Source organism: Nothoprocta perdicaria, unplaced genomic scaffold, assembly GCF_003342845.1.
Source record: "Nothoprocta perdicaria isolate Ctin4 unplaced genomic scaffold, notPer1 scaffold_57, whole genome shotgun sequence".
NCBI classification, from domain to species: Eukaryota; Metazoa; Chordata; class Aves; order Tinamiformes; family Tinamidae; genus Nothoprocta; species Nothoprocta perdicaria.
The window spans coordinates 895,602-918,610 of NW_020455832.1; the positions used below are offsets into that span (position 1 = coordinate 895,602).

At 40.1% G+C, this 23,009-nt stretch overlaps 1 protein-coding gene across 1 annotated transcript in view; it reads left to right on the top strand.

Annotated features, from left to right (window-relative positions):
* The first annotated feature begins 2,637 nt into the window (after positions 1 to 2,637).
* The window catches only part of CUL2 (cullin 2), a 42,034-nt gene continuing 21,662 nt past the window's right edge, over positions 2,638 to 23,009 (top strand). Inside the window, exons 1-5 of the mRNA XM_026048789.1 lie at positions 2,638 to 2,804; positions 7,398 to 7,500; positions 9,297 to 9,391; positions 14,006 to 14,111; positions 17,757 to 17,839. Coding sequence (XP_025904574.1) covers positions 2,686 to 2,804; positions 7,398 to 7,500; positions 9,297 to 9,391; positions 14,006 to 14,111; positions 17,757 to 17,839 — 506 coding nt within the window. The 5' untranslated portion in view covers positions 2,638 to 2,685. The remainder of the gene's footprint in view (positions 2,805 to 7,397; positions 7,501 to 9,296; positions 9,392 to 14,005; positions 14,112 to 17,756; positions 17,840 to 23,009) is intronic.

Genomic DNA, 23,009 nt, shown 5'->3' on the forward strand with positions numbered 1-23,009 from the left:
CGGGCCGCGGCTCGTGCCCGGCGCGGCGGCCCCTGCCCCGCTCCGCGGCCGCTGCCGCCGCCCTCGGGAGGCGCTGGAGCCGCTCGGCCCCCGGTGCGGCTCCCAGCGCTGTGTCTGTCTGTCCGTGCGCACGAATCCGTGCCCAGCGTGGCGCTGCGCCGCAGCGAGGGGCAGTAGCTGCCTTCAGCCYGGCATTAGCTGTGTATACGTTGTGTATAGGTTATAGACCTGCTTACCCTGGTGTACGTTATGTGCCTGCTCACCCGGGGGCTCGCCGGGCACGCTCGGCTCCCCGCTGCCTGGACAGCATCAGCCCCGGGGTTGATAGTCTGCCCTGGTGTGATCTTGACCTTTAAAGGTGCTCGTGTTTGTGCCAGCCGTTTAATACCCGGGTCTGTTAAACTGCACAGCAARTACTGAGGTACCGCTGAGCCCGGGAAAGCCCAAGTGCTGCGGGGAAAAACCTCCTACAGGACTTGTTAATGTCACGTAAATAAATCTAAACTTGTATCCCCAAGAGAGCCTTAGAGGCTCTCAAGAGAGCCTTAGAGGCTTAGCTCTGTGCAAGTCACCCCACACCTGAATGTGTGGATGCTTAGTGCTTCGTTGTTGCTGGTATGATGTGATGTGTGGTGAGGAGGACTTTGCTCTACCTTCCTCCCCCCTGTTTGTTTGGCTCTGAAGGAGCTCATCCTTCTGCTCCTGGTAACGAAGAGGGAGCTGCAGGGGAGGCAACTTGTAGCATGTAACGCTCAGCTAAGCGAACCCAAAGCATGTCTTGGGATGCTTAAAGTTCTTGTGAACCGTGATAGCCTCTGCTTGTGGCCGTCTGCAAAAGCTCCTCCAGTTGTGGAATAAGTATATTAAAACTTACAGGTGAAAATTACTTCCCCCTCTACCTTCCCCTGCAGAAGTGAGCTTAGCTGTAATTTATTTATTCATGTTTCTTTAGGACATATGCCATATCACATTTTTTTTTAGCTTTGGCAGCCGTGCTGTATCCAGATGTGTTGTTTTTTCAGTCTGGTTACTTTTCTATTTAGTACATCACTACTTTCATATCAGGATTGAAGATAGTTTGGTTTTTTTTTTTTTTTTCTCCAAACTCAGTGACAGCCATGTGGCAAATATAACAATTTCGGTTGCTACTGAACTGAAAATATTTGTGCATCACTTAGTGAGTGTTCTGTAAATCAGAAAATGGTCCTGGCTGAAAAAGATTCTGGTTCATAAAGCCTAAGATACCGTTCTGGTTGTTTGTTGTTTGGTTGGTTGTTACTCTGTTGTTGTCTGCAATCAAGGCACTCGTGGACAATATATCGATTACATTTTAAACAGAAATTGTTGGATTGCAGGGTGAGGCAAACAGCCCTCTGAGTTTCCTGATTTCACGGCAGTTAAGGAGCTTGGGTAACTAGTTAGAATGCAGTTTTGCACACATACGGTGTACAAGTTAAGTTTGTTTTATTTGTCCATTTTCCTTATTTTTTTCCACTTAAAACTGAGAAATGACATGRATGTGAGAGCAGACTAATGTGTCTGAGAAAAGCAAAGAGCCAGCAGTGATTAAGGCCCTAAGCTGCTTGTGTATATAGTTTTCCATTACATCACTTGATTCTTTACATGATAAAAACGTTTGTTTTGCCAAAAATCTGTTTGTCACGAGCTTCCTTTTTTTCCCTCTGACCTTGAAAATTTGGGAAGATGAGTTAAGGGTCACCTGTCTGCCTGTGTAACATGGGGATAGGAACATTCTTCTGGCTGTTTGCTTTAGTCTCGTGATGGCATCTCTCTGAGCAGGATCCTCTGCCTGCTTTGTGTGGGGAATGTCACATACCAGGTCCTTTCTAGATTAGGTGCACAGGGCAGAGGTGGCTAGAAACACAGAAGAGAGACCTTCACAGCTTAGATTTTCTCTTCACCCCTCTTTTATTTCATTTTTCTTTTTTTTTTTTTTTCCCGTTTTATTTCACTAGCTCAGGTTTTTCTTTCACTAAATCTTTTTCCAGTATTTTTAATAGGAATTTATTAATGTTGCTTTGGTGTTTTCAAGCTATGCCGTGTTTGAAAGGCTTGCTCCATTTGGTTGCTGCACAGTGTGATGAGCTGCAAGGGCTCTGCGTGGCACAGTGTTTAGAGGTGTTTTCATCATTTTGATCAAAACTTCTGCGTTTTGCGTTTTTTTTTAATATAACACCTCAAATTTTTCTTGAAAGTTTGAGGTGAACAGGGGGTACAAACTGGCAGTATATGCAGTAATATAAGTATACTAATGTATACCTATATATAATAATAAGTATACAGATGTAATMCATTCAGTGTGTTCCTGCCCCAGATTCTCAGTGCCCAAACTGAAGTGCTTTCCACCCTTTATCCTCCAGATAAGACAAATTCACTTTCCTCACCTGGCACCGTTAAATATGTGGGGATTAACTTCACTGGGCACAATTTTGTTAGAGAAATATGTTTTATGTTATCGACTATTTGTGCTACTTTAATGTTATGTTATGCAGGATTAAAAATAAGGCTTGTGAATTTAACATTTTACCTTCTTCATGTTGCTATGCCATTGTGTCACAACAGAGTACAAAGTTTAAATGAAAAATTAAAAGTTACTGGTTTAATTGTCTCGTGATGTTGACTGACATGTTTGATTTTTCTTCAGATTAACACTATAGCCCCACAATGTCCCTGAAACCACGCGTAGTTGACTTTGATGAAACATGGAACAAACTGCTAACAACCATTAAAGCTGTTGTTATGTTGGATTATGTTGAGAGAGCAACATGGAATGACCGCTTCTCGTATCCTTCCAGTGAAAATCTTACGCGGGGTGTTTGTGTACGTGGGGCATACAGAGGCCTGTGTTATGTAACAGTTGCAGGGGTCAGAAGCCCTTTGTAAGGTTGTATCTGATGCCGGTCCCAGGAGTCAAAAGTTTTCTGTATGCAAAATCACTGTGGCAATAGAAAGCAAACCAGTCTGAGGTTTGCTTGCTTTCAGTWGGGTTAATATTTATGTGGTGCTATAACTACTTACAAAAATAGGTACGGGAAACTCCTTATATTCTGCTTGCCTTGCTGTTTACATCCTAGCCATTCCAATTGGTATTATTGTGATTGAGAGCTTGCATTTTACATTTCAAGTGGATTTGTATCAAGAGGTTTTAAGTCTGAGCAAACTTTTAAAATATGTAACAGTTCTAACCCACTTGCCCTGGTGTCTCTGCCTTTATAAGCTCATACAGCACTGTGTAATCGGAGCATTTGGGGAGGCTTCTCAGATGTTCCTCAGAAATCTGACTGATTATTGATGGAAGAACAATTTAAACTTAGATATTAAACTTAAATATTCATTTTTTTTTCTGGGTTGAGAAAAAGGAGCTTTTGAGAAGTTTCTCGTATGTGATTATTACAGTATGAGTTTGTTTTGTCGTTAGGAGCTAGACTGTAAAATCACTTCTCTTTCTGAATGTGTTACCCTTTCCTCAGAATTGATTCTCCGTGTGCCTCTGGCTTGAGTGTGTGTGTGTGTGTGTGTGTGTGTGTATATATAAACCCAAAATACTAAGTTGATAGCAGTCTGTGTGGAGCTTTGTGCAATGGCCCAATAACCTCCCAAGTGTCTCTTTCATTTTAAAACTTTATAACTATTTTCTGAATGCCAGAAAGTCATCTCTTCCTCTCCAAGTCAGGTTCAAACAACCACAACTTGCAGATTGTTTGGGTTAGTTAGAGGTGTGTGTTTTGTGGTCACAGATTGTTCTGTAGCTCAATTTGTCCTTTCTAGGCAGTTCTTGATCACTTTTTGAAGACCGCAGTAGACAGTTTTTAACTTTTAGAGTTTAAAACTGTAGCAGTTTTAAGAAGAGCACCTAAATGGATTTTCAATTCAAAATAATAGTCAAATGAGAGTTTGCTGGTGATATTCTTGTCATATTGTTCCACTTAAATTCTTTCATGAAAGCTTTATACCCCAGTCTGCTGTTGATTTTCTTCTGGGACTGACTTTAGTTGCTCAAAATGAGTAAGAGAGCACTTATGAAAAGCAGGCTCAAGAAGCAGACTTGCAGGAATCATTTKGAATATAATTCTTAATACTCTCCTGTTTATCTCTTAGCTTTCTTCCTGGGAAGGCGGCACTATTAGCACCTTATCTAGCATCTTGCAGACACATCTTCCTCCAAAAGGCTGCTGACTGTTTCTGTATCCTCTGAGGCAGAATGGCCTGAGGAGCTGGTGGGACTAGGACTTCCAGCTTGGGTGTTTAGTACTTCTGCTTGTTTCAATGAAGTTATGTTTTAATGTTAGCTAAGTAGCCAACAGCTTTTTGAAAGTGGTAGCTTTCCTGTACAGCTGGTGTAGAAGCTTTTTCTTTTTTTTCTTCTCAAAAATAAGAACCTGAAGTATTAATTAAAATGCTAGGTCTTGCTAAAATATATATTCTTGCTTTTAATGGCTTTGCATTCTCTGCTAAATTGCAGTTAACTGGAATGATCTGTTTTTAAACATTGGTGTATGTATCAGGGCTTTCCATAGATCAGGCTTCATGCGAAGAAGAAAAGTAAGTGAATAAGCACAACCAAAAGGCAAAAAAATAATTTGAACCATCTATTCAGTGAACTAACTTGTAAAAAAAAAAATTGTTATAGTATTTAATCTGTGTCATCTCTCTGTAGTGTAAAAATGACATGAAAATAAACTAAAAGATAAAACAGAGAGCCCTGATTCAGTCTACAGGAGTCCATTGCAACAAGTCTCTGCTGGCTTTTTTGCTTGCTTGTTTTTGTTTGTTTTTGAGACTACTGAGATCACCCAGAGTATTAAGGTATTTTAGGGGGGRATGCTTCTAGTGTGCAAATTCAACAGCTGGAATTGGTCCTTGCTTCTGTACTTCCCTGCAACTTGACTGCAGGGTTCTCTTTATAACTCGATGATAATTTTATTGTTAAACATAACCTGTATCTCCTGCTTGAAATGCTAAGAAGCCAATGAGCTGGAAACCCCAACCGTGTAGTGTTAAAATCTGCTGGAAAAGATCGCTCGCAAGATCGTATGTCACTTTATTTAAACACTGAGTCATCTTGAGCTACCTTTGACCTTCAGATTTACTCTCTGATTCTCTGCAGAAATAAATGTTTCTGGAGTTGCTTCATTGTCCAGTAAATGAGTGACAATTATATCCCTCTATTTGAGATGTTACTCTAAATTTGGTTCTTAGGAATACCTTGAATAACTCCTAGGCCTTTTGCTTCTAACTATTTGGCAGGTAAGGGAATGCTCTTTGAGAGGCTGATCAAGCTAGGTTACTGCTTGCCAAAAGGAACTTAACAGTATATAAAAGAACTAGTACTCGAACTTTCTTGAACAGGAGAGACCTCAGGATCCCGCTGCTGTTCTCTTGTTTGTTTGTTTCCAGCTGTTGAAGCGATTGTTCCACCAACCACGTAACTGCATAAACAGTGTAGAAGGGTACGTGGGCTGTGGTGTAAAGGCAGGGCGGTCAGTGCTGCAAACATTTATGTAAATATATGTGTGTATACATATATATGGAAACATATGCAGGGTGTTTATAGCCTTTTGTTAACTCCCACCCCCACAAGCCTCTTTCCCTGCCTTCTACCTCTAGTTTACAAGACAGGAATTGGGAATTTATGAACGGTGCATTTGTTAACGTGTGTATTGAAGATGGGAATGAATCTAAAGGGAAGGGCATGAGCCTGATTCTTCCCCCTGACCCTGAGTCCTCAGGCTTCCTGAACTGCAGTCCTCAGGTGGGTGCTAGTGCCATGGGAGATGGATGTGACAATCGCAGAAATTCTGCAGATGCTCTGGACCTCTCCAAAGCCTTCTGTTCATATGTGGCTTTAGCTTGAATCTTTTTTTTCTTTTTTAACCTTTAGAGCAAAAATTGTGATCATTTAGGGCCTTGAATATAGCATTCTGTTGCTGATCAACATTAATCCTTCTTCCGCTAGTTTAAAATGGATTGAGTTTTACACTGCTGCCTAATGCCCTCCAAATAGCAGCTACCAGAGCACTTAAATTGCACAAGATTTTTGTCCTCGCATCCTTCAACACAGAGCAAAGGCCCCTAAGCATCAGTTGTGCTTCAGCTTCTTTGAACTAGTCTCAGCCTGCAGGTCAGGGGGCTGAACTGAGCGGGCAGATAGATTTCACCATCAAAGATACCTTATTGAACAGTAGAGGGTTCTTACCAGGGACAGAGGAACAGAACAACCCCCTTTGATTTAAGTCTATCAAGTAAATTTTCAGTTATTAAACAGTAATTTTCTACTAAAGATTCTGTTATGGGATTCACAACATTTGGGGGTGGGCAAGAGTGGGCACACTCAAGGTTTGACCCAGGGATGTGTCTTTGACCTCCTTAATTTTTAGACCTGGACCCAAAGACACAGTTAATGAACAAGCYGGTCCAGGCTGGGAGCTTCCTGCGCGCAGCGTGTTCCGGGGCGCCTCTTGGAGAGGTGCTGCTCGCTTGACGTGCTGAGCAGAAATCCGATACAGAGCCCTCGGAACAAAATAATTCCACTAAAGATCAGGCTCCAGTTGTTGGCTCTGCCTGAGATTCCAGTTGCCAAAGGATTTKGGGGGAGGGGGAGCAGGATTGGTGGGGTTTGGGGTTTGTTTGTTTGTTTTTTCACCCCATCTAGTTGTCCTGAATCAGTGTTTTCTCAATTTTGAGCAGCACTTTCAGGAAAAGGTGTGCAAAAAAAGCTTGACATTATTCTACAGAATAAGCAAATGACCTCATGTCCTTTAGTTCGTTTTAGACAGACACATTTGTTAAGATGTCCTGGAGGAAAGAAGATTTTGTTGTCTTTCAGTTACTTTTTTTTTTTTTTTTTTAAGAGAAGCTCTATTAGATCATTATATTCCATGTGACTACTTTTGTGTGATGCATAGATTCAAACGTATAAGCATGGTGTTTTTAGTTTGGTAAACATTAAGAAATGAAACCAAGTACTTGGATCCCCACACCCCAGTTGGGGTCACCTCGCTTTGAGAACGGTCCCATAAAACTTCTATGGGAAGTCAGGGGGAGGCGACAGATTGTTGTGGGYCTGTGGGGAAGAACCTTGGCACTGGCTTCCCTTCGGGTTTTCTCTGCTCCCCACTTCACTGATCACGCTGCTAACCTAGTTACGCTTACTTTTAATAGCTATGTTTTTCTGTTATCCAGAAAAAAATTCGGACTTACTGATGATTGAATCTGAAAAATTTCGATTCTTCATACATCGTCTTAAATCTCAAAAAAAAAATGTTTTATCCTTTGTGTTTCACTTGAATTCTACTAAAATGTGGAGAAAGAAGTTAAATGTTTGATATATTTTCATGTTTTAAGTGTGTATATATAAACCTTGACTTTTAGCCCAGAGACATTTATGCTTTGTGTGTGGCCTATCCTGAACCTCTTGGAGAGAGGCTTTATACTGAGACTAAAATTTTTTTGGAAAATCATGTTCGCCATTTGCACAAGGTAACCTGTGTAGTTMCTGCTCTACATGGGGATATTGTTTGACATTTCTTGGCTTTTGGGAGAGTCTTTGTGTGTTGTGGTTGTGTGGTTGAAGTACAAATTTTATGATCCTGAGTCACAGATGAGTGTCCAGAAGGTTGTGTATGTGTRTATAGGCTAAGAAAAATCATTCTGTTACGCATTTTAAATGCTTGTAACCAAAAAGGTTGCAGAAATGTCTCAGTTTTCAGAGTGTCCTCAAAATTGTCATTAGCCTTTTGTTAAGGTGTACATGTACCCACTTTAATGTCTTGGAAACCACCTAAATATGCTCTACTAAACACAATTTCTGAAGAGGAAAGTGAACTGACAAAAATGGTTGGGAGAGAGGAAAAATAGATAAAATACTGTCAGAGCCATTAGCAGTAGCTATGTACCTATACAGCTGTGAATTAACTTCTGTGTTATCACCTAAGACTGATTTCAACCTGAATCATGATTCTTCATGTTGTGTATATAGGAATGATGAATAGTGGCTCCTTGATTTAAATCTAGTTCTCTTCTTACTGAAGTATAAGATGCCTGTCTCTGATGTCTGGACAGGGAATGAGGAATTTCAGACTCTGCTGGATGCTGCTGCCAATTTGTTGTTCTTTGAATGTAGGTATCCATTTGTCCCATAAGACAGACTGAGCACCTCAGTGGGACATTATACTGGAAGGTGGCACCTTCCCCCCAACTAAATCATTCACTAACCTGTCAGGTAACCCAGTTGGCAAGTGCCTCTCAGCTTATTTGCTGCGCTGAATAATCTCCCTGGGAATAGCTGGGCAGCACAAGCACAGGTAGAAGCTGTAGGAAGCAGYGGAAAGCCCGTGTCCCCCTCGGCTTGGCTCTCCGCTGCTGTTGTGTGAGATTGTGGTGGAAAACCTTGGTGAAAGGTGCTGCAGAGGAAAGGACTCGTGATTCTGTCTCGTCCCTGAGCTTTCCTCTAGTAGGTAAATTTTGCCAAGGCTTTGTTTTTTGGGATGGAATTTTTAAAACACACGCTAGAGAACTGTGATGAAATTCCTAGAATCTCATCCTCCTCCAYGAATCATTCTAATTTGTTTGAATCCAAAATGTTTAATTTATTTCTGTGTACATGAATATACATTGAAAAGTTTAGTACAGCAGCAACTGCTTACATGATAATTAGTTTAAACTCCAAAAGATATGGGGATGGAATTACAGAACTTGAGACAGGTTTACATTTGTTAATATATATATTTGCRCATATCTATTCTTTATTTAATTTGTTTTATTGCCAGGATTCTTCATAGCTGTAAGAGCTTGTCCCAACCAGTAAGCTATACTGACTTGGAGGTGTTTATAGCTGAAGTGAGGCACCGAGTCTAGTGTGCGTGTGGCTACATGGCCTTAAAATTGGTCTGTAACAACCAGGAAATGATTACCTGAGCCAGCATGGTATGAGGATATGAGACATCCTTTTTCATGCTCTTCCAAAAGTACTCCTGTAGAGACAAGTATAAAATAAAAGAGCAATCTCTTTAATTCATTTAAAATGCAAAATAATTTTTGCTACTGTAGTTGGCATATCAAAACTCCATAGCAAACTTTTAGTCTGCTTTCAGGTCAGTGCAATGACATTATTTTCAAAGTGGTTAAAAGTCAGGTGAAGGTCTTGATTTTGAATCTTTGCTTGTTACTGCAAAACAGTAATCCTTTTCACTTTATAAGTATAAACTTTCTACGTAGAGGTATATTATTTTAATACTAATCTTAGGGAGTGTGTGTGTSTGTCGCTTCCTTCCCAGAGAGTTCTGGAATCTGAAGAACAAGTCCTGGTTATGTATCACAGATACTGGGAAGAATACAGCAAAGGAGCAGACTATATGGACTGTTTGTACAGGTAAGCCTTGCAAATGAATTATTGAACTTCTGAAATTATTAAAATGGTCTACACTTCAGGTCCACAAATGTTGTTTAAAGAGAATAGTAGCTGAATGTGCCCCAGGTCTGGAGAGTGTAGTTATGGTAGCAGAATATGAGGAAAAGAAGTGCCTCCAGCAAGTGTCTTGGGCACTGCTGCCTACCACTGAAGTAATTACCCAAGGTGAGATTGCTGTTGTCCTGTCATGGTTCATACAAACCACTCTGTTGTATCTGATGCTGCAGTGCCTGATTTATTGGTGGAAACCATCTCATCATTGAAGCAGTTTACAACACTGACTCTAAGGCTGGCCCTGTACTGCAGTGTGCAGCTGAATCAGCACGTTGGCTTCAAGTCTCGGATGGTATCTTGGCAAACATGTGCTCCCTTCTTCCAGAAGGCGATATTCGCTCTTGGGGTCCGTTCTTCTCAGGTGAATGTTTGAGCTGCAGGGATTGGAGAGGGAGTGAAACTTCCTCCTTGTTCCTGTTCTGAAAATTTTCTGGGTCTGGCAGCTGTTCTCGGTTGCTCGCTTGTCGTTCTTGTTAGTAGCAGTGGCTTCCAGGAGGGCTCTCCTGGAAGAGAGATGAGTTGTTCCCTTTTCCTTCTCAAGACAGGTGCAGTGCTTAAATTTAGGCAGCCGTTGGCTGCTTCCTGACTGTTTCAGTCTTTCCAAGTGTGTGTTTGTTCTTCACTGGAATTTCATAGCTCCCTCAGGACACTCACTTAAGCCCCATCTGCTGTCATGAGGCTTAGTTAGGCTTAGCTTRTTTAAGCGGTCACTAATTTGATCCTCTTTTTCAGTACCTTGAAGTACCTTCAGTTAATAACTCTCCCAAACATGGGGACATTGGGATGTGCTTTGGCAGTTACAGCTCTCAGGAATAAAACCTAGCTAGGAAGAAGCACAAGCGTGCTGCTTCTCTCTCCTTCCCCTCCTCTTTCTGTATACAGACGTGTTCAGGTCTTAAGCGAAGGACTGCTTCCCCCCACAGTTCTTTTTACTCTGAGTTGAAGAAAGTAAGCCATGAACCTTTTGATTTTTCTCTCTTTTTTTTTTTTTTTCCCTTGAATTAGGTCATCTAAAAACTTCTTGAAGTAACTCATAGACTTTGACATTTTTAATAATCTTCTTTTTGTCTTAAGAGATTTTGCAAAAATGGAAAGAATTTTTTATCTTTTAATGTGCTTGTATATATGCATATTAATGCACAAGCAGATTATTAAAAGCATGAATAAAATGGCTGATACTTATACTGTGACRTGTCTATAGCTTTGTCACATAGTTAGTAATTGCCTGTGCCTTCTGTGCCTTTCAGACCCATGTAATTGTGAAAGTGGTAGTTGAGGGGGGAAAAAACCTTGGAAAACAAACTGGATGCTTTTGAAACCTGACTCATAACTAGTCCTGGGTAGTTAGTTAATAGTTGTTGTGTTTTGTTGGCTCCTGCGCATTGGAGTGTGAAATGATGTTGTTAGAATAGGTCTTCATTTCTGCATCTAGACACTTGCAGCACTTCTACAAATTATTAGCAGTTTGATTTTGGTATAAATTTCTTAACATGAAGCACTGAGGAAAAAACCTTTTTGTCTGCTAAGAACTGCATTGATGWGTTGTTTTGAAGATCCACCTAGCAAACAATTATATAGGTAGCAGAWTGTTATAGTGGCCATTTTTATACATAAACTGTAGTGTTGGTGTATTGCTTTAAACTCAAAATAGAACCTTTTAACTGTTCACTGTTTTTGTTTTGTTGTTTTTTTCCTTCATAATCTAGAGAAACTAACAATTGATAATATATAAAATTGCACTGTCTGTTAAGATTTTTTACTTTTATGGAATATTTTTGTTGCCCTAGGAGATGTTGCTTAAAGACAAACAAAATATGTTATCAAAATTTATGTCAAAGTCTCCCTATGTAGAAGGAAGATTTAAAATAAACAGAAGAAGGTTACCAAAAAGTTTCTTCCTTATTTTTGGAGAACTTTCAAACCAGGAGAAAATCAGAATAGAAGGGTGGTACCCCTTTTTGTTGCCTTTTTTTTAAAAAGTGTTTCTAGAAACATGCTTTGTCGTGTTGTGATGTGCTATCATATCAGTGAACAGTTTAAGACAAAGGAGATAAGTTGTTTGAGGTTTATTGTAGAGAACAAAAATAAGAAGGAGCTGTCTTGAAGTGGGTAGGGTCTTAGTGTTATTCAAACAAAATTTCAAAATTTTTGTGTTACTCCTACCAATATTTATTTCTTACCCAACTATGCATAATTCAAATCGTTAGAATCAAATTAACTGTTTAAAAAAAAATCCTTCTGATCGTTCTGACAAGATTTTGCAAAGTTTGTATCCACAAGGTTGTTGTGGGCTGTTGTGTTGTACAGATGTTGTTTTGGGAATGTGGTTTCTATGTTTAGAACGGTAGCTTGTGGCTGAATTACACCTCAGCTGATCTAGATGCCAAATACATGAAAATTACCATGTAAACTGGTACTCYGTGCTGAGAATTATCTGGTATTCTGCTTGTTAAATGAATGTTTTCATTTTATTTCCCAAATTCCTTGTCAAAGAACTTGCAGTTTTAGTTTGTTGAGTTACCAAGTCCTGAATCTGAAAAAAATGTCCATAAAAGTAGTTCTATACTGGGCATTTTCCTGATATTGATAGTTGAGATGGAGCATTCCTTTGGTATTCCACTTGGAAGTGGAGCTTGTGTTGCCTTGTGTCACTCTTCTGAACTCTGAACTTTTTAATATCTGTCAGGAGTGAAATTGGCTTGAACAGAGCAGCCGAAATGCTGTTTTTCCCTGTGACGTGACTGGCTTTTTGCAAGTGACCACAGGCCCTGAGGGTGACGCTGGCCTGGCCTGTGTCCCGACCGCGCGGGGCCGCGGAGCGCCAGGCCGAGGGCCGGAGCACCAGCTTTGCCCATGGCCACAGAGCACCCTGAGGTTCTCTGTGTGCCTGGGAGTAGGTTGGGAGCAGTGCTCTGCTCTGCCACCACAGCGCTGTCACAGCCCTTCGTTCTTTTGACTCTGCTGTCCTCAAATCGTTCAAGTTCGCCGATCCCTATAGGGCTTTTTTCTTCCTTGCCTTGCCTTCCTCYCAAAATGTTCAGATATCACCAGTTTGGAGTGGCCTCTGAAGTCTGACTCTCTTAAGGCATTTCAGTAATCTTTGATGCTAATCAGATTTGAATTTTTAAAAAATTCAGTCCTCAGTGATGGACTTTAAGCATTAATATAACAAGTATTGTAAACATGGTTGTAAAAACTGGTCTTACAAATTTAAGAGAGGAAAAGCATTTCAATCTGAAGGTTGGTTATTTGTTTTAAAAGAATACTGATAATTAGAAGGGGCTTTATATCACTTGAAAAAACAAACACATTCAGTAGTAAATTCCAAAAGAGTACATTTGTGACATTTCTTATATATAACTGTGTATGAAACTAATGTTGTAATTTCTTATTAAAACTCAAAGTGCAACTGTCTGCTAGTTGCAGTTACGCTGAACTGAGCGACAGATCATAACTAACAAACTGATATGAAAATTGATGCTGTTTTTGGATTGCACAGATCCGTTCAGTAGGTGAATGTCTCGTGTAAGGCTTAGTTAATCTTCGAATTGACTAGACAAGGTCTCTGAAACAAGGATTTCACCTCAAAATGGCAGAAGTTTTTCCTCAATGGATTTTCTGCCCCGTACTCCTGGAAGATTCGGTTAGCTTCTCTTGGAGTGCTTTGAGTTTGTCTTTGTTAAGAAAATAGTTTAACTCCTACTTGAGTGTTGAGAGTGTAATTCTGGATACTGGTAGTAAAAGAAACACAGTATGAGTTAATTTATTCTGCAGGTCTTTCATTCTGGGTTCTGAATCACTGGGCCGTGTGTTGTCTTTTGTTGTAATAAAACAAAATTTTCAAATATTTTTGATAATCATTGCATTTTATTTTAATCATTGTAAGAGTTCCCATTTGAGAAACTGAAGATGAATGAGTTAAACAGGGAGGGTTKTGTGAACCCACCCAGCAGAAAATACATTCTCCCTGTCCAGCAGAAAATGCATTCTTAGCTTTGGATCTGAATGATTGCTTCTGGTTTCTGTGGAATGGTGAAACAATAGTTGCATGTATTGTTGTGCCTCATGTAAAGCCAGTGGTGTCTTCGTTTGAGGAAAAGGCAAAAAATAAACAATACAGATAGAGGAAAATACTTCTAATGTAAGCAACAGGAACTTTTTTCTACGGTTAAAAACAAATTATTGCTTGGAATTTTAGCAACTGTTTTGCATATGCGTGGATGAATAATATGGGCGAGCATGTTGAAAGGTGAATTCTTCTACGAGTATGTTATTTGCCTACAAAAGAGTTGCTCAAAGTTTAATTTCTCAATTACTAGTAATGTTTTAATATAATATAAGATCATAATGTATGTATTACATCACATATCAAGCTCATCTGTATTTTCAGAGTTTTCTAAAGATAGCAATGGTATTAGTTTAAAAAAGGTTATCTGTTGTGCTGCAGAAGATATTCTGCAATTCTGGACTTAAATTGATTTTTTTTAATGTTTTTTAATTAGAATGTCTTTATTTTGGTAGGTACCTCAACACACAGTTTATTAAGAAGAACAAATTGACTGAAGCTGATCTTCAGTATGGCTATGGAGGGGTGGATATGAATGAACCACTGATGGAAATAGGAGAGGTAGGTGTCTCTGAGAGTAGCGGTGGATAGAAACCGTGTTCTGCTGTGCTCCCTCTGCTTTACTTTTTCTGTCCCAATTTTGATTTTTCTATTTCACAGAATCTGAATAGGTAAATAAACATAGTAGAAGATACAAGCCATGAATCCCTCAGAAAATCCGATTACGATTTAGATGGGGAGAAATATGTTGTGAGATTTGTGTGGGAAAAATTTAAACAAGTCCAGAAATTGGAGAACAGTATTTCAAGATGTGATACTAGATACTATTTTGCAAAAACTGCTGGCTTACCACATGACACTGTCATCTAGAACATGTCTTGCAAGGTGTTATCTTTCTGGAAACCTGTAAAATATTTAAAATACTCTTTTTAGATTTATATTTCTTGATATGAAAGTTTATAACAACTTTTTTTTTTCAAAAATTAGGGCCTGCTGCAGTACTGTGTGTTGCATCTTCCAGCGCAAACTGTTTTGTACCTGTATTGTAGCAACTCAGTTTGAGACTATGGAGGAAAGAGAATAGATATTTTATGGATTTAAGGATCATCTGTGGGTTTAAGTTTCATTTAAATATATAAAATAATTTTATATAGTTAATATTTTTATATATGTAATTTTAAATAAAAATAATTTGAGGCAAGCGAGTGTTGAGAACTGTTGTAGCTAATATTAAGTTGTAAAGCTGAAGTTCACTTTTAAATATCTGGGGAAAGAGAAGATCCCAAATGAAATATTTTGGCACACCACTATATGCATTTTAGATATGCATAAGTGAGGCTTATTTATTTACTTTATGGTACAACAGTAGTTGTGAAATTACAATAATAAGGGAGTAAAATGAAAAGGCAATTTTACAGTAAAAGAAAAGATTGTTTTTGAAATGAAAAGAATTGAGAGTATACATAAGCAGATTTTGAAAACAACTCTTCAGTCTGAATCRGAACAAAACCCGAATCAAGAATGCAGTTAAATAGAAAGTTTTCTTTTGAATACTTGTCTGTATGTCTGTTACCTTTGTGTCTGTGTGTATGCACATTGCTACTAGAGATTATATCTTATTCCAGCATCACCTATAATGGTGTATCGTGTTTTCCTTTCCTCTCTGTTTGCTCTTTTCCCTAAAGGGAAATGAACAGCTCTCTCTTGAGGTCTGGAAAGCTGGTCTGTACTCCCTACCGCCTACCCCCAGTGTTAAACTTGACCTGTCAGCGGTCACTGTTCTCACAGCTCTTGGGTTTCATCAGTGTAAGCAGATCTCTGCTCCCTTTAGTTAGAAGCAGAAAGAGATGCACAAGGAAACATCTGTGCATATTGCTGCACCATTTGTAGTGTCTTCAAAATGTCGTAAAGCATATTTATCATCTGCTCAGACTGAAATCTAGTTGAATATGTCCCCACAGTTGTGTGATGCAGCTCTTGGCTCAGTGCCAGTGACCCTGTTAGTTCAGTTGCTTTGGGGGCTGGGACCAGTTTGGAGTTTGTTCTCAGGGCTGGGTGATGCTGATGTATCAGTGAATCCTCCCCATTTGAGTGTGCTACTAAAGTCTGAGATAGCGCCAAATGATCACGGTAGCAGCTTCCTTTTTGGCCATAGCTCTGTGGCCAAGGATATGTCTTCTAGAGAAGAACAAGTAGTAGACCTGACATCTCAGCTTTTCTGAGTATTTTCCCCCCATATCTAAAAAATTTCTGTCACAGATAAAGGCTAGCTGGCTTTATGGTTTTACCAGAACCCATCACAATGTATTTCATCTAACAACAAGTGAAAACACCCACTTGTAGGATATGAAACACACAATTCCCTCCCTGCCGTTGTGAGGAGCACTGGGGAATGCCCTCTGGGTCTCTTGGGCTGACAGACTCCAGGCTGTGGTCAGTGTGAGGTTCTGCCTACGCTCCTGGGTACCTCTATAGTGGCTGCAGTGCCTCCCCTACAGCTGGAGTTGACTGGAGCACTGGGGCATCACTGTAGGACTGAGAGATTTTTCTCATCCTCTTAATTTCAGAGAAAAGCTTAGAGATCTCTGAGCTAGACAAGTTGTTTTTTTTCATGAGCAGCATTGTTATCAATGGCACATGTGATGATGGAGCCTTTTAGAGAAACAGGAACTTTCTGTACTGCTTTTTGAGTTTGTGAACAGCCTTTTACAAAAGTCTTTTTTTTAAATACATCATGGGGCAAAATGTTCTGGATCTTGGATGAAATTGTGCTCTTCTGTATCATCAGTCTGAGTGGAGCAGTAAGGGTCAGTTCCCCTACAAAGATAAAAAAAGGCTTTTGAGTTGGTATATCTCATTGTAGGATTGGTCTGGCTGTAGTTTACTTGACAAGAAAATTACAACAGGCAACTTGAGCTGTTACAAACTGGCAGACGTGTGAGAAATCCATGTCAAGAGACCACATTTAAACAACCATATTGCAGAATGAAACYACCTGAGGTCAACCCCTTAACCTCACAGGCACAAAAAGTGACAGTTCTTTTTCTGCAGAATTAACTGCTCTTGGAGCTCCCCCCTGGGTGAGTTCCTGCTGCCCTAGTTAGGGAAACTTTCCCTCTATCCTTTCTCCTATCTCTCTAGGCAGCAAGAGGCTGGAAATCACTTCGCAGACAGCTTTGGTTTCATAACATCATCTGTCTTTTGATCTAGAAGCAAGTCTTCCTCCTCTTTGGACCTGCTGCTTAGGTCGTTGAGTCAGCTCTACCTCCGTCCCATCTGTGCACTCTGTTTTAGCATGGATGCTGGATAGTTCAGAGGGACAGAGCAAGTTTGTTTCCCATTAACAAAGAAAGGGGATTTGATGCCTTGTCTGCAGTTAGTTCCTGCTTCAAGTTAAAACATACTTTGAAAATACTGTGCTTCACAATTTGTAGCCAAGGGGCTGCTAGCTCTGTCAGAGTTTGCTTAGCACTAGTGTTCCTGTTCATTTTCAACCTATTCTGTGTTTCTCCCAGTCTGCTGATGACTCGTAAGGTTTTTTGTGTTTTTTTTTGTTCATTGTGGGGGTCTCTTATCCCCTTTGAACTTTAAATCAGGCTTGGACCGACTTGTTGAGGAAACTTCTGAACAGTTAGAATCCAAGAGTTTATTAAAATGACATGTTTTGAGAGCAATTACTTTACCCACAAGAGTTTGAAGTCTTCAAGCTCACTTGATACTTCGAGATACTCCCAGGCCAGGGTCACCATCACTATTCATCTAAAATTCCTAGTGAAGGTTATTTGAATTTGATTCAAGTCATGATATTAGCTTGCCAATGCCTTTGCCTAGGCTATGCAATACTGAGTTTAGAGATCTTTTATGTGCCTTGCATATAATGGCTCTTATGTCTTTTAGACCTCTTAGCAGCTGCCCGGGACATGTTTCTTATGGTCACTTTGCTCCTGTTTTATTGTATTTCTTTTTAGCGATATTGGTGGCGATACGGAGTGAGTCTATCCTTGAGATCTCCGCATAATTTTAATAGAAAGTAGATAAAAGATTGGCAGATTTGGGGGCAGGGAACTGTTTGCAAACAAAGGAATTTTTAAAGGAGGGGAAAAGGACATTTGATGTCTTGGATTTTAAATCACAAATTTTTGTTTGTTTGTTTTTTATAATGTGTATTTGTTGTTAATATGCGCTTGTGGTGTTGTGTCCTGACAGCTAGCCCTTGATATGTGGAGAAAACTAATGATTGAACCACTGCAGGCTATCCTCATTCGAATGCTCCTCCGGGAAATAAAAAAGTGAGTGTTTGATTATTTTCTGCCCTTACAGTGCTAGGGATATTGCACTTCTTTACCTAGAAAAGCCTGGAAACTTTGACCATGCTTCTCCATATTGCTCGAAGATAGCTTTTGACCTTAATGACATGTTTTTATGAATTTCTGTAGTGGTTGCTACTGAATTGCAGTTTACATGTGCAGAAAATACTCTGAAAAGAGCAAAGTTGATTCTCTGTAACCCTGGGGTAATGATCTTTTCTTCCTCAGCAGCCCTTCTTACTGGTGGTAGGGGGGAATAGCTGAGGATTTTTCAGGGCCCAGAGGACACCTCTGCCCTGCTGTGCCCGCTGCCGTTTGCTAGTGGGTTCTGTGCTGCCAGTGCGCACGGGGGCCAGAGCCAGAAAAGCTGTAGCTTTCCCTGGGACACAAAGCAGGTCTTGGCCATCTGCCAAGAAAACTTACTTTTTCGGGCTATTAATTGCTCAGTTGAGTGGCTGAGTTCAGTTGAGTTTTAATTGCTCAGCTGAGTGACTAATTCAACTTTTTACTTAATATTCTTCATGTTTTGATGGTGAAATGGACATCTTGACTGTTTGCGCTTTGAGGAAATGTATTATTTCTGAAAATCTTTGTCACTTTTGAACAGAGTCCTTTGTARTTACAGGGTAGTCACAGTTGTTGTATCCCTGCTTAGGACTGTTAGCTTTGATCTTAAACTTACACGGTTTAATTCCAAAAGTTTCTTTTTTTTTTATTTATGAAATCCATGATAGATATTGTTTATAGTAGTAAATTCAATCCATTTTTTGCTTCTCTCCTGTTAGCTCAAGTAACTCTGAAGCTGCCTGGTGACTGGGCTTGTCTTAAGTGATTGGGTCCCTCAATGACTCAGGTGAACAGACTTAACCCGAGTAAACTGAAAGAATGAGGTAGTCTGTATGGCTGAGGTGCCCTGGGCATGCCAAAAAGACACAGTCAAAAGGATTTTAATACCATTTTTTCTTTCTGAATTCAATTTTTCTTTCAGAATTCAAATTCTGAATTCTTTAATTGATGTGATAACCTTCTAAGATGCTGCTTCTGAAGCTAGAAGGTGTTTATTAGCTCTCAGTCACTAAACCATGCTTCCCTTGTAGTCACTGCTAGCACTGTTTCCTTTGCATATTTACTTTAGCAATTCCACTGCAGTTAAATGAGGAATCCCTAATCAGTGGTGAAGAAAATCTGCCTYTGCTGCATCAAGCAAAGTGAAATCTCACAAATATTTTGACTAATGTGTATTTCATTTCAGGGGGTTAAGGAGGCAATCTGTGCTAGATTTTTTTTTAACCAAACTTCTCCTCTCTGTTAAAAGTGATGGAATGTGTTTGTTTGAGGTTGACTCTGGGCCTGCGCAGGGTCTGCAAGCCAAGACTCTCACTGGCTGCATGGAGCCTAATAGGCCCYGAGTCTGTAACAAGGTGGTGCTATTTGTGATTAAAGCATTGGGAAAGTTAAAAAAAAACAAACAAGAAACCCTTGAGTCATTGTCTGTAKTTGTTGGATTTGTTTTCTTTTTCTACATTATTAATGATTTTTTCTGATCTCGAGTTATTTCCCCTCTGTTTCTAAAGATACAGAATTAATGCTGTATCAGGTTTGTTGTAGTCATTTTTTGATCTGTGTGTCTGTATAAGACAGAACTTAGTATACTRACTCTTCTTTCGGGTACTATGAAGTGTTGAGATGGCTTTTGGAATACTTAGGATTGCTTTTCTAAGAAACAATATTGTTTTTTTTTCCTGTGACTCTGTGTCAAGTCTGCAAGACAATTTTAAAGACTTGTGCAAACAGTTGGTACCTGCCTTTAATGCTAAGTTTAGCAATTCAGTGCTTAAACTGTGACTTTATAGAAATTATCATTTCTATGATAATAAGTATTGAAGTACAAGACTATGGAAGGGAAGGTGGTTTTGTTGACATTATTTAATAAAATTACTAATACAGAAATGTGTATATATAAGGACACATACAACCCCCCCCAATTAGGTGCCTTTTTTGGTGTAGTACTTAAAACATATGCATGGTTTAATTCATTAAACTTTTCTTTTATAAAGAATTTTAAAAAGGGCAGTAGAACTTACAGAGAGAAGATTTTGCATAATATAAGCAACATGTGGAGCTAATAGCATCATTCTGCACTTGTTGCATACACAGGTATGTTTGTGCTGGGCAGGGTAGGGGGAGCACAGCCGCAAACTTTACTTTCAGTTTTTATTTTATGAATATATTTAACTGCAAATTAAAGAAGAATTTTTACTAAAGTCATAAGCTCATATACCTGCAAGAAGCCATAAACCTGCACAATACACTATGTTAAAATTAGCATAATGAAATGCAAGTAGTGCTTTAGTTTCAGATAAACAAGAAAGCTAAACTGATGTAGGAGTTTGCRATGCAACAAGCAGCAGGCCAGGCTCTTGTCCCTTTCTTGTGCTGCCTTTGATTCTTCTCTAGTCCCGTAGCGAGCCAGTCRACCTGCTAATAAGACAGAAAGCTCTCTGCTTTTCTTCGTGGCTTAATATTTCCCTGGATTGCCATGAGGAATCACTTGAGCAAAGAGTTAGACAAGTGCCAAAACAAGATGGGAGAGCTGAGGAGGTTTGTGACCATGTGTGAAAGGGAGCAGGATTTGCCCCCGTGACAGGCAGGGAGTTGTTAAATCACTGAAGCCTGTCTTGTCTGACTGCAGTCTTCCTTATATATATATATATGTATATAATTTTTAATATAACACACTTTCTTCCCCCTCCCTCTAGCCCAGGCACTACTTCTGCAAGGCAAGCTGAATATCAACTTACGCATTTTTGTTTCAACACAACAGGAAGCCGACAAGATGACAAATTGTGAGAACTCATATATGAAATTCTTAAACAGAAATAATTCAAAAATTACTCAAGTCTTAGCTCAAGTGACAGTGTGATTAGTGCAGACTAACCAGAACAGACTTGTTTACTAAAGATAACTAACACTTTAACTAACTGAACTTATTCTTGTCTAAGCTGATAAATTATTTTTATGATCCACAGAAGGGATATCTATGGGAAGTTAACACTTTAGAATATTCTAAACAGGCTAGTCTAGTTTACAGTGAGGATTGTATTTTATTTGGCTAGGTTGACCTTTGGCCTGATACAGCAGAACACATAGTTGTAAAGGGTGAAGACTTTATTTAAAACCATATTTATTACTGTATCTTGAACTTTGGATATATCTATATGGATGTAGTAGCACACTGTTTCAATACATTCAATTGCTGCAAGCTTTAAACTTGAAATAGGGGCAAATTGTAGTTAATCTAAACTGCACGATCTCCTTGAACTTGTGCTTTGCAGTTTTCTCCAGGACCTGGGAGTCCTGGTGGGCTGCAGTGACCGTGAGCCAGTGATGTGTCCCTGTGGCCCAGAAGGTCAGTGCTGCCTTGGCCTGCACTGGGGCCTGTGTTACCAGCAGGTGGAAGGAGGAGATGCTGTCCGTCTCCTCAGGCCACATATGTGCCCAGTGCTGGGCTGCCCGGTACAAGAGGAACATGGAAATACTGGAGAGTCCAGCTCAGGGCTACAAAGTGATTAGGGGGCTGGAACATCTGTCCTCTGAGGAGAGGCTGAGAGAGCTGGGCCTCYTCAGCCTAGGGAAGACATGACTGAGAGGGAGGGATCTTATCAGTGTGTACAAATACTTGAACAGAGGATGTCAGGATGATGGGTTCAGACTCTCTTCAGTGGTCCCCAGTGATAGGACAAGAGGCAATGGGCTCAAACCAAAACACAGGAAGTTCCCCCTGAAATTGAGGAAAAACGTATTGGCTGTGAGGGTGATAGAGCGCTGGAGCAGGTTGCCCAGAGAGGCTGTGGAGTGTCCTCTGGAGATAATGAAAACCTGCCTGTACACAGTCCTGTGCAGTGTGTTGTAGGCACCCTGCTTGTGCAGTAGGGTTGGACTAAAGGATCTCCAGAGGTCCCTTCCAACCTTTATCGTTCTGTGACCCTGTCATTTGGGGAGAAAAAAAATAACCCCTACATTGTATTGCTAGGTTTATCCTTTTGTGGATTTTGCAGTAGTTTATCCACATTCTGTGTCAAATACAGCTTCATCCGTTTATTTCCTGCTCCAAGTTGTCCTGGGGCATCCCTACTTCTCAAACTACTGCAGACAGTCTGTAGCTGTGTGCATCCACATTGACCAGCTTGACTACTGCTAGTGTAAGATATGTTTAATAGAGTTTTCTCTCAATGGAACCGCTAATTCGTGTCTCCTCCTAGCTCAACTGATAATCTTTGACAACTGTTGTAGAAAATCATCTTTGAGCCTTCTGTAGGTTTCTACAGTTTTGTTGGCCCTGGCCATCTGCTTTAGACATTCATTGCAGCACAGTACTGTTTGCAAACAAACTTGAGGATGCTGCCAAAGTGGAAAGAGTGGTAGCTTTGTGTCATATGTTGTTTGTCTTGTAAGYAGTGCAGCTTTTGGTCCATGATGAAGCCCATAGCACAGTTCTGGCAATGTATTTCTTGGCATCTTTGGTATAAATATATAATGCTCTTACACTGAGGAAACTATTTAGCTTCTTAAAACACTGGGAGCGCGGTGGAGAGGGGCAAAAAGGGAGAATGTGGCATCTGTTGTCAAATACCTGTGTTCCTGATCATTGCTTTGTTTTGTATTGTTTTTCACTGTATTAACCTATATGGTTTTCGTTCAAAATTTTTACACCTTTAATTGTTTAATACTTTTCAAGGCAGATGAAGCTGACAGCTTTTTTTCTTCTTCTTCTTCTGCCAAGTATGTTGTCCGTCAGATGACACATCTGGAACAACCCACGCCCTTTTTACCTCCTTATCCTGAAGTGCATTTCAGTTGTTACTCGTTCTTGTGCACCCAAAGGGAAGYCAGGTCCAAACTGTGCTCCTTCTCGTTGCCGTCATGTAGTATGGCCCCTGCTGCTGTGCTCAGTCCTCTTCAGCTTTGCCATGGAGCTGCATCCCTCTCCTTTACTCTTATACTTCATTTTCTAATAACACATTAACCTCTGAACTCCCTAGGCCTGGCCTTTGCAACCCTTTCCTCTTCCTCAGCATCCTGGGCTGAAGGGCTGGAGTGCTCCCTCAGCAAGTTTGCCGACGATACCAAACTGGGAGGAGTAGCTGATAGC